General features: G+C 33.9%; 2 protein-coding genes across 2 annotated transcripts; one reads left to right on the top strand and one right to left on the bottom strand.

Moving 5' to 3' along the window:
* The first annotated feature begins 6,251 nt into the window (after window positions 1-6,251).
* LOC143632024 (transcription factor bHLH130-like) lies at window positions 6,252-9,163 on the top strand. Its single transcript, XM_077100620.1, has 6 exons — window positions 6,252-6,831; window positions 7,177-7,370; window positions 7,467-7,643; window positions 7,739-7,804; window positions 8,256-8,324; window positions 8,837-9,163. Exons 1-6 carry the CDS (start codon window positions 6,324-6,326, stop codon window positions 8,870-8,872), a joined length of 1,050 nt encoding a protein of 349 aa, XP_076956735.1. The 5' UTR covers window positions 6,252-6,323; the 3' UTR covers window positions 8,873-9,163.
* Window positions 9,164-9,436: 273 nt separating this feature from the next.
* LOC143632023 (uncharacterized) lies at window positions 9,437-10,579 on the bottom strand. Its single transcript, XM_077100619.1, has 3 exons — window positions 10,391-10,579; window positions 9,749-10,354; window positions 9,437-9,654 (listed from the first exon to the last, which is right to left on the bottom strand). Exons 2-3 carry the CDS (start codon window positions 10,053-10,055, stop codon window positions 9,629-9,631), a joined length of 333 nt encoding a protein of 110 aa, XP_076956734.1. The 5' UTR covers window positions 10,056-10,354; window positions 10,391-10,579; the 3' UTR covers window positions 9,437-9,628.
* Window positions 10,580-12,746: the final 2,167 nt, after the last annotated feature.

The raw sequence follows: 12,746 nt of genomic DNA, 5'->3' as shown, positions 1-12,746 counted from the left end.
TTAAACCACCCTTCTAAGTAGATACTAAAAAGAAAAAAGTTCACCTGTTTGTAGAAAGTGCAATACGAAATTGCCCTAATTTAAGTTCATTAAAATAAGGGGCCCAAACAAGATTTGACCCTACCTTTTATCTATCACGCACGACCGGCTTTGAAAAGACGAAATTTTTTTTTGGTCAAAGGTAAAAAAAATTTTGGGTCTTAAGTAAAAGAAACATTTTGTTGGGTTTAAACAATTTAATTTTAAATAGGCTTATTTGATTATGATTTGAGTTGTGTAAAAAACTTTTATATAAAAATAAACTTAAAATTGTCTCAAATAAGACTAGAGCCTACAACCTTTTGGTTAAATGTCATACCCTTTTACTACTAGACCAAACTAGTGATTATGTAATTGTGTTGAAACATTAATTATACATATTTTTTTGTGGTAAAAATACATATAACTTTTTTTTCCGGGCCTAGCGGGGTGTCGGGTGCCGTCGACTACCCCACCATGCCTTTAGGCCGGCCCTGCTGCCATGTATTATAGCAATCTATAGCTACATCGCAACAATAGTCATGCTCTGGCTTGTTGATAACACTGGACTGGTGTGTGACATTCGTGACAAAACGAGGTATACTATATTCATTACGTAACAAGTAAACGATAAATCGGTTAATTCGTGGTGCTTAAACGAGTAACCGACCGATACTAATTATGACCCGTATACATACTGAGGGGTCATATACGAGTTATATATATGTTATAGAGGCTAACATATTGATATTTAGGCCCAGTACGTTTAAAACTCTTTAAACGAAAAAGGTTTCTTTTATCGATACGCTATAAGCTTAAACGCAATCGTTAATATCAAAACGAGCATTGTAGCACCCGTTAAGCCGAAAAAGATCTATAAAACACTTATATGACATGTTCTAAGCAATCCGTGAAAATATTTTGGAATTTTACAATGAGTCAGTACGTTTTTCTTATTTTACAAAACTAGGCTGAAAAACACTCGTTTTCGCGCTGGTTTTCGCACTAGTTTTCTTGCGAAAAACCGAACCCGAACTAAATTTTGAACCGAATTTTACGCGTGGCACGAAAACCGAGGCACCATTGGGCCAAAAAGAGGCCCAATGGGCCCTTATATCCTTGCGGCCGCAAAAGGGGACAGCCCACCCCATTCTAGTATCTTTTATATAAAAAATATATTTGGAGATATTTTGTACCAAACTTTCCAGAGAATACACCTTTGCTGTTCTTCTTCATCAAGCTTCATCAAAACCCTAAGGTAAATAGTGATTTTCCTTGATTTTTAACCATGATTAACATAGATTAACCATGAAAAATTAATCCTTGATTAGTTTTAAACATGTTTAACCATCCAAAAATCATAAAAATCAAGTAAAATCATGTTTTGATGTTAAACATGTTTACAAACCAGGAACATATACTTTTTTGGTCAAAAACGCGGATTAGAACATGAATACAACGTTTTTACGGTTTGAAAGTTCGGTTGAACCCAAAACCGAAACCCTAATTATCAAGGCTGTCACATGGATGATTTATGCTTGGTTTGATGTTATATGATATGTAGATACACTGAGTTTGCAACCCGAGACCCGGAGAGTCGTTTAAGCTAGCAAAACTCATCGAAAACCGACAAGATAAACCCGTAACACTTGTTTAGGGGCTGTTTAGTATTAGGTTGTGACGTTCTTGTTGTTAGCTTGTGAAAATTTGCAGGAATATTAGGGATCATATAAATGAGTCCCCGTTCAAATTTGGTAATTTGTAGATAAACGGAGAATATTTGGTGAATTTATTTCCGTTTATGAGCGTTTATTTGGGAAAAATAACTAAACATATTGAAATATTCTGAAATTTGGTTTTGGAGATTAATATGCGATGGTAAGATCACTGGTAAAGTTTGGGGATCATTGAAAATGCCTAAGTATGGTTTGTGCAATTATGATTTAACCGAATCTTAACAGCCGAAAAATGCACAAAAAGACATTTTGTCAAAAGAGTTAGGTTCTGGAGATTTTGCAGGGGCTATGTAATAACATTGAGGCCATTTGTAAAATTATCGGATTTTTTGGAGGTCGTTTGATATAAACAGACGATTTATTACACGATTATAACCTACTAAATGAATTTTTATAAATAAGTAATTAATCATAAAATTTCTGAAAATATTTTTATAAAATTCTCCATATTTTAATGTATTTTTAAAAAAATTTACATAATTTATATATAAGTACATATTTAGTTATGATTAATCAAAGATTTAAATTATAATTGTTTTAACGAAACCGGCAGTTTTGTGTTTAACGGACTGACTGGTATGTCAAAATGTCAAAAGTGGTCAAATATCATATTTTTGAATGAAATTGATAAAAACGAACTTTTTACGAGAATTCCGGACAATTCGGGTGGATTGTTCGCGTTTTGTATAATCAAACCCGTGTGAAAACGGAAACGAACCCTGCGATCAAACCAGATACCGAAACCTTAAAATTCTTTCATAAATCAAATCATTTTATCAATCAATATATTTACTTAAGTTTATGTGATCTTACCTAATCCCGAAACGCATAAACGATCAACTTGGCTAGGCTCGGGAAACGGTAAAACTAAGCCAAATCCAGTTTTAAACATTTCATAGTATACAACGTCACAATCTAAGACTATGGTCATGTTCTGGGCCTAACAGCTATACCCAGATTATCTATACAGCCCGATTTGGTTTAAACACTGTACTAGTATTAACAGTACGATACCGGTTATAGGATTCAAGCTATAATCGAGACATTCTAGTTACCGATACGTACCACCAGCTCGAACAACATTAAGGTGAGTTTCACGACCCCCACTTTCTAAACTGTTTTACGAACTTTTGGGGGTGAAAAGCATGTTTACATATACTTATATACTTGAAAACGTGTGATGATGTGGATTATCTAAGTACTAACACTTGACAAGTCTCCACAAACACAAGTGATTAACTTCGTGCCGGTGACGTGTAGATAGTACTATCGGTTTGACAAACCCAACTGACAGAGCCGGTGGGGTATGCCAGAACATGTTAACCCAGTTGCACATTGTCATTTAAACTTATTACATACTGCTATGTGGTGTTAGACATAGTACATACTTGGGGCAAAGTGGCTGTTAAATGCCAACGGGAGTGCATGGGCAGGGGTGGCCATGTGTTTTAGCTCGTTTCGGTTTCAATTGTGGCTTAGTATAATACATCATACACATACATATATACATACACACTGTAAACTTTACGAACTCGTATACTGATTTCGTTGATACTCGTGAAACTTGAAACTCACCAACTAGACGAAGTTGATCCGTTTTAACATGCTTTTCAGGTAAAGCGAAAGTGGAATGATTTGCTTATGTGCTTGGTGTTAGAAGGAGAGTTGAGTAGCTGTGAATAAACGCAGATATATAATATTAAATAAAAAGCTCGTAAACCGGTTATGTGATTCTCATCTAGTTTGTAAACATAGTACCAACTCATGTAATATGATGTAAATTAGTTTGTGAATTTCTTTATAAACAATGTTGTTGATACCAGTATGATCTGTTACATTCCCGTTTTATGCTTCCGCAACTACCTAGTCGGGGTGTGACATGGTGCGTTGTCTCCATGCTAACAATGCGTGGTACACACGGACAATGTTCGACCAACGATCAATATGATGATTGTTGGCCCTATACCAAACCCTTTTTTCTAGTGTTTCACTATTATGCTCTTACCTTTTTTCTAAGTTGAGCATATTTTAACACTCAATCAACGGCTCTATATGTTTGGGTCAACATCATCCATAAACAACAAAAGATACAAATTTGTTCTATCTCTATATGCTTAAAATAGCTCATAAATCAGTAATATCTTTTGTTTAAACTTCATACCTTAAATGTAAACTTTACACAAAGAAAAAGGTACACGTGCACCGTGCATGTCCAAACTCGCGCACACTTGAACTTTATCGTTGAACATACACTCACTTGCATAACGCAAGCGAAAAACACATGCAAATAATGATTCACATACAACAAGTTTTTTAAGTAATTGGATTTATGTCCACTACAAGAGAGTAACTAGCTAGATGCATACAACTAGGGATGAGCAAACAAGTAATGGTACCAAAGTCTACTAATCTTTTGAGTTTCGGTACCGGTATAGTCAGTGGCGGATCTAGGCATCAATATCAGAGGTAACGTTTAAAAAAACATATTTTTACCGTTTTAATACAATGTAAACGGAACAAACATAGAAACACGATAATAAATAAATTTAAATACATGTGATGCAGATTTCTTCAATTCAGTTTTTGAAAGCTTGAAATCGAGTAGTTACATCATTTTCTTTTGCTTTATCAAGTGTTTATCTTTTGACCGATCAAATAAAACATTGTTCAAATACTCATCACCCATTTGATTGAAAAAAATCCGTCGATGAGCTTCATTTTAGAAAAAAAAACATGGTTGCAACCGGTAAGACCAACGCTAGCTTCAATACTTGATAAACCATAGGAAAAATGGTGTGCTTTTTGGTTTCCACCATTACACGAGCAAGGGGCGCACATTCCACCCAATTTTGAAAAGTTATCATATTCCTTTAAAATGTGATAAAAGGTCGTAAGATCCGAAATACACTATCTTTCTTCATTATTAAAATCATCCAAATACATCTCATAAGATACCACTATCTTAGATATGTCAAACTTAGAAAACGAATAGCAAGGATTTAAACTAGACATATTTTCTAACAAACTAGTTGAGATCTAAATGAATCTATTTCCATGTTCTTGAATATGGATATACAAAACCGTATAAAAAACTTTAACCTCAAAATGATGTCGAGTGGTGGTCTTTGGTGCAACGTTGTTTGATGTCCGGCTGGTTTCTTATTTCCAAACAATGAGTTGACTTTGGAAAAAGGGTTAATGAATTTTAATTGTTTTGGGCTTTAAACGTTGGTTGAGCTTTAATTGGGTTGAACTTTTATAATGGTTGAGTTATAAACAACTACGGATAACGTTATATTTTCTCATGGGTAGCTACATCCGAAAAACGAAAAGAATCATATTTTTTTGCACTACCGACGAAAATTTGAGAGGTAGCGATGACTAACCCTAGCAATGAACTACGTCCGCCCCATGGTACGATTCACTATCGATATTTCCCAAATTTTGTCTTTACGTACCGGTATTGAACCAAACATTTTCGGTACCAATAACTAGATTTTCAGAATTTCGGTACCGAAACTTTCAATACCGATTCAGCACTGAGCTCATCATACCTACAATAATCTAACTATACTAATAAAAGAAAATAATGAGGATGATGTGGCAATCCCACATTTATTCTAGGCCTAATCTCTCTTCTTATTCATCCTACATATCCGTGGGTTATGGAGCAAAACCATATTGAGAAATGCGTTATAAATTCTCTACTTTATGTCTCATTCATCTTAACTATCCACTGGTCATGGGCCAAAATAATTTTGGCAAATGGGTTATAATTTCATTTCCAATTCTCTAATTTTTTATCTTATTTATCCTACATATCCATGGGTCATGGGATAAAACAGTTTTGAGAAATTGGTTATAATTTATCTTTTAATTCTTAAATCTATCATCTTATTTATCATAGTTATCCACGGGTAATTGGTCAAAACAATTTTTACAAATGTTGTATATATAAAAATCAAATTTGTAAATTTGAGATTTTAGACTTCTTATTGTTTATGCTACATATTTTATCTTTTTTTTACCTATAATTCCGTTCATTTCTTTTAGATAATGGATCATTTTATTTTTATTATTTGACAAATCTCGTGTAATATACGGGTTTAAAAGCTAGTTATATATATTTTTAAAATTAAAAACCCAATATAGATTTGTACGAATAGAAGTGAGAAAAAGTAACGACTTTATTATCACACAGTATGTCTCCAAATAGCATTTGCTTTACCCCTAGAAAACAGTAGGTTTCTAAAAGAGGCATGAACGTAAATATATTTTACAAGAAAACCAGCCAATTGTTTCACTAAATAAAGCAAAGGCCGCAACTTTCTTTTTTTGAACATTCAAGCTTTCCTTCTACTATTTACGTTATACCGCCAATAAGGCCGCAACTTTCTATTTACGTCTTCCACCGTTTAGACTTTAAGATTCATCATCTCATTTGATTCCCTCATCCCTTCGCTGATTCCTCCTTCAAACATAATAATAATAATAATAATAATAATAATATCCATCTCACTCTCACATATTATTATCATCATCTACCATCACAAGCTTCAATACAATAGTATGTATGGCGTTAACGGCTCATCCGATGCGATTTCTCGAGATATGAACTCGCTACTCTATTCATCCACGTTCAAGCATCCGTCTGACGGAGAGTTTGCCAAGATCAAACAGCTGATTTCATTAGATCCGTATCAGACTCAACCAGATGATGATGTTACTGATGATAATAATAATAATAATAATCGTAGCTCGTTGTTACGCTACCGGTCAACTCCTAGCTCCTTCTTCTCCAATCTACTCACCGACAACGGCGGCGCCGATGAGTTTACGCCGTCGTCCGAATCTGATGTGCGAGAGTTTCTGCAGGAACGGAAGGATCTAGCGCCGCCGCCGATGGGCGGTGGACGGCGAGTGCCGAATTTGCCGCCGTTAAACGATACAGGTGGTTACGGTTATACGAATCACAGTAATCTGGACGGTACGTCGTCGTTTGGAGCTAGGGTTTCGAATCTCGGTAGGCAGAATAGTACTCCAGCTGGATTTCTATCGGCGTTGACCGTTGAAAATGGTGAATAATACGGAGTAGTTTTTTTGACTTTAATTTAATTCAACTTGTGCTTTGATTTATTATTATTATGTTCAAAGTTATTAACAGTATTATGATATTATCAACTGACATGTACTATTAGCAGTTGACTTTATGCTTTATTGCCTTTTGGATACCAGAAGTAACCTTCACTGATCTTAATTTAACAGCAAATGGCAATTCTTTTCAGTATCAAGTGGTTACTTACTAAAAGTCAATAAGAACTAGACATTATAAGTCAAGCAGTACTAGACACTTGTAGAAAGTTTAGCATCCAACAAAATTATGATTTGATTCATTTGTTTTGATTTTGTTCTTGAAACACAGGTTTTACCAGCATCAAAACAGGCAGTTCATCGAGTACATTAGGGACATCGAATAACCATATCAGCTTCTCATTAGGGCCGTCATCTTCTTCGTCAAGGTTCTTGCCGCAAATAGCTGAAAACGATAACGAATTGCAAGAATCTACTTTCAGTAGCATGAAAAGAAGCAGGGATGGTGTTTTAAAGATGTCTCAGGTACAATCTTGATTCAATAATGCTTCTTTGTAACCCGCATTACGTTTCTATTATGTTATTATATTGTTTTTTTGATTCATGTGAACCTGTTTGTAGAGTGGAGAGACTGGAACCAATACTCCTACTTTGGTTCATCATATGAGCTTGCCAAAAACGTCTTCCGAGATGGCTAATGTTGATAATTATTTGCATTTTCAACAAGAATCCACAGTTCCGTGGAAAACGCGTGCAAAAAGAGGATTCGCCACACACCCACGAAGCATTGCAGAGAGGGTATGGATATCTTAAAATTTAATCTTCGTATAATTATATGTTCGGTTTCAGTTAAATTTGACACTAATTTGTTATCATTTGGGCATTAATTTTAGGAAAGAAGAACCCGAATCAGTGAAAGAATCAAAAGGCTGCAAGAGCTTTTCCCTGATATTGACAAGGTAACATTTCCCAGCCCTCAAATTTAGTAATATAATTCTTGTTTTGAATTACTAAAAGCAAGATAATCAAACAATCGATTTTGTTAAATTTGTTTCTATATTTGTAAAAGGTTGTTTTACTTGGATTTTTTATAGATAATTAAACAATCCATTTTAGCTGACATACTAAATTTTATAATTAAAATGAAACAAATGACATTCATTGTCTCTTGATTTGTGAGGAGATATTTAACCTGGTTGCGTAAAATGAGTTGACTTAGTTATTGTTGATAAACCGACCCGAGTTTGGAGTTTGTTTGATCCATGTTAAACTTCATACTTTACCACCTCCAACCATATTCATTAATACTCAATTTGTAACTATTACCATAAATTAATTTTGAAAGAGAGAAATTTGGATTATCATCAGCCGAGAAGTGAAACTGACAATTTTGTATAACAAAATTTGCAGCAAACGAATACAGCAGATATGTTAGATATGGCAGTTGAGTACATCAAAAACCTTCAAAAGGAACTGCAGGTATATAAATCTAAAATCACATGAATCTTTAACATAGTTGTAAAAGCATGAAATGAATCTGACCTGATCCAAGACGATGTTCCTCGGTGTTCGAGAAGAAAACGAACCACGACTCGATCTTCTTCTCCGGTAGTTTAAGATCTGCAATGGTTTTTGGGGGTGTGGAGGTGACTGCTAAGAAATCTCGAGGATCTCTTGTTTACAGACACAAAAATGGTTATGGTAGTGGCTCTTATTGAGAGCAACAACAACCCTTAATAAGGAGGTGGAGACCTCCTTATATAGGGAGCCTCATGGCCACCATCATGGTACCCTAATGGGCCTAGCCCAGTTAGGGTTACCTCCACAAAACCCCCTCAGCCCAATAATATTGTATTAGTCCATATAATAAAATAAGCCGGACATAATAAATTAAGGTCGTAAGCCGGGTTTAGTACCATACCCCTACAATAGTTTTTATATTTATTTTTTGTGTTTTTTACCTTATGAATTTTCCTGTTTTTGGACTTTAGGAATTGAACGAAGCACGAGCAAGGTGCAAGTGTTAAATCAAACAATTACAATCAGGCCCCACCATATGATCGACAGGTACCAATAGAAAACCGTCAAGTAATTGATTGTTGTATGCCAGTTATGTTATTGTAAAATGTAAATTATTTAGTTTATGTTTATTAGATAAGACTTTGTCCTTTGAATTTAAGGATTATATCCAATGTTTGCTTGACCCAATGTGGATCAAGAACTTTGTAAGGAAGTTTTTGTGATATATTTTCAAGTGGGTTCTTGCTTGGTTGTCGGGCCCGTAATATGCAGAGAACCCATTAGAAGGTGATCTGAGGCTGGCCCCCAGAATCACACACGCTCTGATGGTTGAGTCAGTAACGCTATGCCTTACGTAAATATATGTACGTAAGAAATATATGTATGTAAGAATGAGCTGCTTAAAAGTATATTAGCATAGGACTCAAATTGGACTGGGCCCAATGGGCCCAGGACTACACGTGAGCCCAATTTGGAGCTATGTCAACATGTCATTTTCATTTATCTCTTCCATTCTGTGAACGAGACGAGATGAAGAATGGCGGTTTGTAACACGAGAGACTTGAAAGCTTCGTTAGATTCTATGATGATATAACATTTAACCCTTGAAATGTTCTATTGCAAGAACATTAAAGATATAACTAATATCAAATGACAAAACATGAAAACCTAGGATCTATGTAATACTAAACGCCTTAAATTTCAACACGCGATAGATACACTTGTTTATTCTCTTGGATTTTCGACCAGAGCTCACTTGGCCCTCACTCTTTCTTCTTCACAAGTTCACCTGCAACCACATACACAGCATCAAACAAGATTTTGAAAGTGATACAGTTACAAATACATATATAAGTGTGTGTATGCATGTATAGATTTGGTACATGGTTCAAAATTGACACTGCATTTCTCAGGAAGTTGCATAGCCATACTACGATCGACACCAGAGATTGGAGGACCGTTGACCAGAACACACAAACAAGGTTGACCAAGAACCTTGATCGCATTACAACAAGATTCATTAGGTGGAATGGGGCTAAATGGTGCAACTGATGCACGACAAGGTATCAGTTGCACCAAGGCCGAGAAAAACGTGCTACCACATGGGTGTGCCACGGTTACTTGAACCAATAGTCCCATCACCACTGCCGCCACCACAATTTGCGCCGTTGTCTTTGGTTTATTTTCCATTGCTATAAAGAGATTTATCAACACTTGTAATATATTATAATTGATGTATGTTGTGTTGAAAGTAACTAGCTGATGGTATTTTGTTGGGTATATATAGCTATAGATCAGTGTAGGTAGTGATGCAAGCCATTGTGTAGATGAATTACAGTTGGTTCATGCCATTGAAGCCTTCAACTCAGCACCATTGGCATGTTTAAGGCAACAGTTTTTGAATTCATATGCCATGAGTCCATGACTAATTAGTTTCCCACTGGTTTAGTTACACATTATGACAAAAGCGTTGAAATTTTTTACTTCTACTTTCTATGAACAAGTTTTTATTAACCACTTTCTACTTTCCTTGAACAAATTTTTTTACTGAGCATTTTTCCTTACATGTGTTCATATGATTTGATAAACCAATTATATATGTTTTTATTTTTGTGGGTGAACCCACACTTGCCCATCCCTGGAAATTAATGATTTTAAAACCGGACAAAATATCAAATAGGTTATCCTATTTATGGTTCAATTGTTAATGACTGAGGTGGAGTGGTGTAAGGTTTCATTTTAATATATATATATATATGTCCAACTTTAGTCTACTCTAATTAGTTCTTATGAGTAATAAACTCTAAGCAAGAAACCTTTGGAAGGCCTAAGATGTCAAGTATTATCAATCATAAATTGTTGGGTCTGATTAACACATTGGGTATTCTTGAAATTAAGCTATAAAAATGTATTTTCATAATATATCAACATCATTTGATGGTGATGATGACTAAGATGAGCATCAATTAAACATTGTTAATAAACCAAAAAATAGCAAACTAAGCTACACGACCAAAGATACCCGACCGAAATTAGGTCTGATTAAGCACATAGATCGTAGAGGATTAACATCACAACTATATATATATATATATATATATATATATATATATATATATATTTAAAAGCAGATCTTTCTCTACTCACAAATTTACTATTCCATTTACTGTTGCTTAGTTTATTATTTTCTTTAAGTATACGTGTGCTTTATGTTCATCACTCAATTCCACCGCCTTTAGCTCCTAGCTTTACTAATTTCTTCTTCCTTCATTTTAACTTTTGTTGGAGCACCAGAAATCATCTTCATAGAAGTTGTCTTTTAATTCTACTTGGTAAGTGGGTTACTTGGTTTATGTTTTAGTTTTAATTCTACCTAGTTGTGATAAAACATGAACCAAGTAACCCACTTATCAGGTTGAATTAAAAAACTTCTATGAAGATGATGATTTCTGTGCTCCAACAAAAATTAAAATGAAGGAAGAAGAAATTAGTAAAGTTGGGAACTAAAGGTGGTGGAATTGAATGGTGAACTTAAAGCACATGTATACTTAAAAAAAATAATAAACATAGCAACAGCAAATGGAATAGTAGATTTGTAAGTAAAGAATCTGCTTTTTAATATATATAATAAGAGAAAAGATCAAATAAAAAGTTTGATTATCCTAAGAAGGCTAGGAAGGAGGGTATTTTTGTCTAATACCTTAATATTAAAAACCCACTTAATTTAATTTCAAAAACCACTTAATTAAAACCCACTTAAATTTTCATTTATCTCCTACAACCACCACCGCCCACCGCCACCACCTTGTCGGAAAAGTCTTCGGAAATTTCGCCGGAAAATAAAACACTATGAAGAACACAATGAAAAAGACACAATGTAAAAACCACAATGGAATAAACATTATGAAAATAAAAACACAATGACAAAAACACAATGAAAAACACAATTAAATTACATAATGTAAAAAACACAATGCAAAAAACACCATGAAAAAAATAAAACACACTTGTATAACACAATTTTGTAAAATACAATTTTGATAAAACACACGTTGTAAAAAACCCACGAATTTTTTTTTATTTTTATATAGCAATATGGTACTCATATAAAAGATAAAAAAACACTCGTTATTATGGTGAAATTGTTTTGAAAAAAAAATGTCGTATAAAAAAGTTATGAGTGTTTTAAATTGATGGGGGTATTTGATATGTGTCTTGCATGTGGAGAGAGAAAGTCAACAAATGTGTTATCCCTATTATGCCCTTACCTTTTACATTTTATGATATCTCTAATCTAATCTCAACCATTCAATTTTAAAATAAATAAACAAGATTATTTCTTATTATTTTTAGGAAAACTAATCTTCTTATTATAACTCAACCCTGTAACAACTCCTGTAACAGCCATCCAATTTCATATATCTAGTTTCATAAGCTAAACTAGTTTGAGGCCCGTGTATTACACGGGTAATTGTTGAAAATTTTAAACTTTGACTATTAAATGTAATACAGTCAACAAATTGATCATATATTGTTAATACAATTAAATTAAAATTACACTACATTTGTGATTGTATTAGCATGTATACATTGTTTATCAAAAATCAAAATTTTTAGTTCATGTCTGCTTGAACTCTTAATAAAGTAACATATAGGCCTGCTTATAACTCTTAATATAGCTATATATAGTTGTGCGTGTGACAAAAAAGGTTCTCCAAGTACATACCAACTCTAGATAAATGATAATATATATCCATGATACTAATAAAAAAATATATTCATACACATAAAATATCATAGCTTTTAATCAATTAATATGATGTCATTTGAGAACATCTTCTCATGTTTATAAAAAAACATGAGTATCCCAAAAACCATATA

Source organism: Bidens hawaiensis, unplaced genomic scaffold (genome assembly GCF_021521415.1).
Source record: "Bidens hawaiensis isolate Kalapana, Puna unplaced genomic scaffold, B.hawaiensis_p1.1 tig00006359_1, whole genome shotgun sequence".
In the NCBI taxonomy this organism is placed as follows: Eukaryota; Viridiplantae; Streptophyta; class Magnoliopsida; order Asterales; family Asteraceae; genus Bidens; species Bidens hawaiensis.
The sequence above is the reverse complement of the archived record's forward strand: the minus strand, read 5'-3'. Positions and strand labels throughout refer to the sequence as shown.

Coding starts and splice junctions, on each gene's coding strand:
- LOC143632024 (XM_077100620.1), top strand. CDS start 6,324: ATGTATGGCGTTAACGGCTCATCCGATGCGATTTCTCGAGATATGAAC. Junction 7,371..7,466: donor GTGTTTTAAAGATGTCTCAG/GTACAATCTTGA, acceptor ACCTGTTTGTAG/AGTGGAGAGACTGGAACCAA. Junction 8,325..8,836: donor ACCTTCAAAAGGAACTGCAG/GTATATAAATCT, acceptor TTTGGACTTTAG/GAATTGAACGAAGCACGAGC.
- LOC143632023 (XM_077100619.1), bottom strand. CDS start 10,055: ATGGAAAATAAACCAAAGACAACGGCGCAAATTGTGGTGGCGGCAGTG. Junction 9,655..9,748: donor CAGTGTCAATTTTGAACCAT/GTACCAAATCTA, acceptor ATGTGGTTGCAG/GTGAACTTGTGAAGAAGAAA.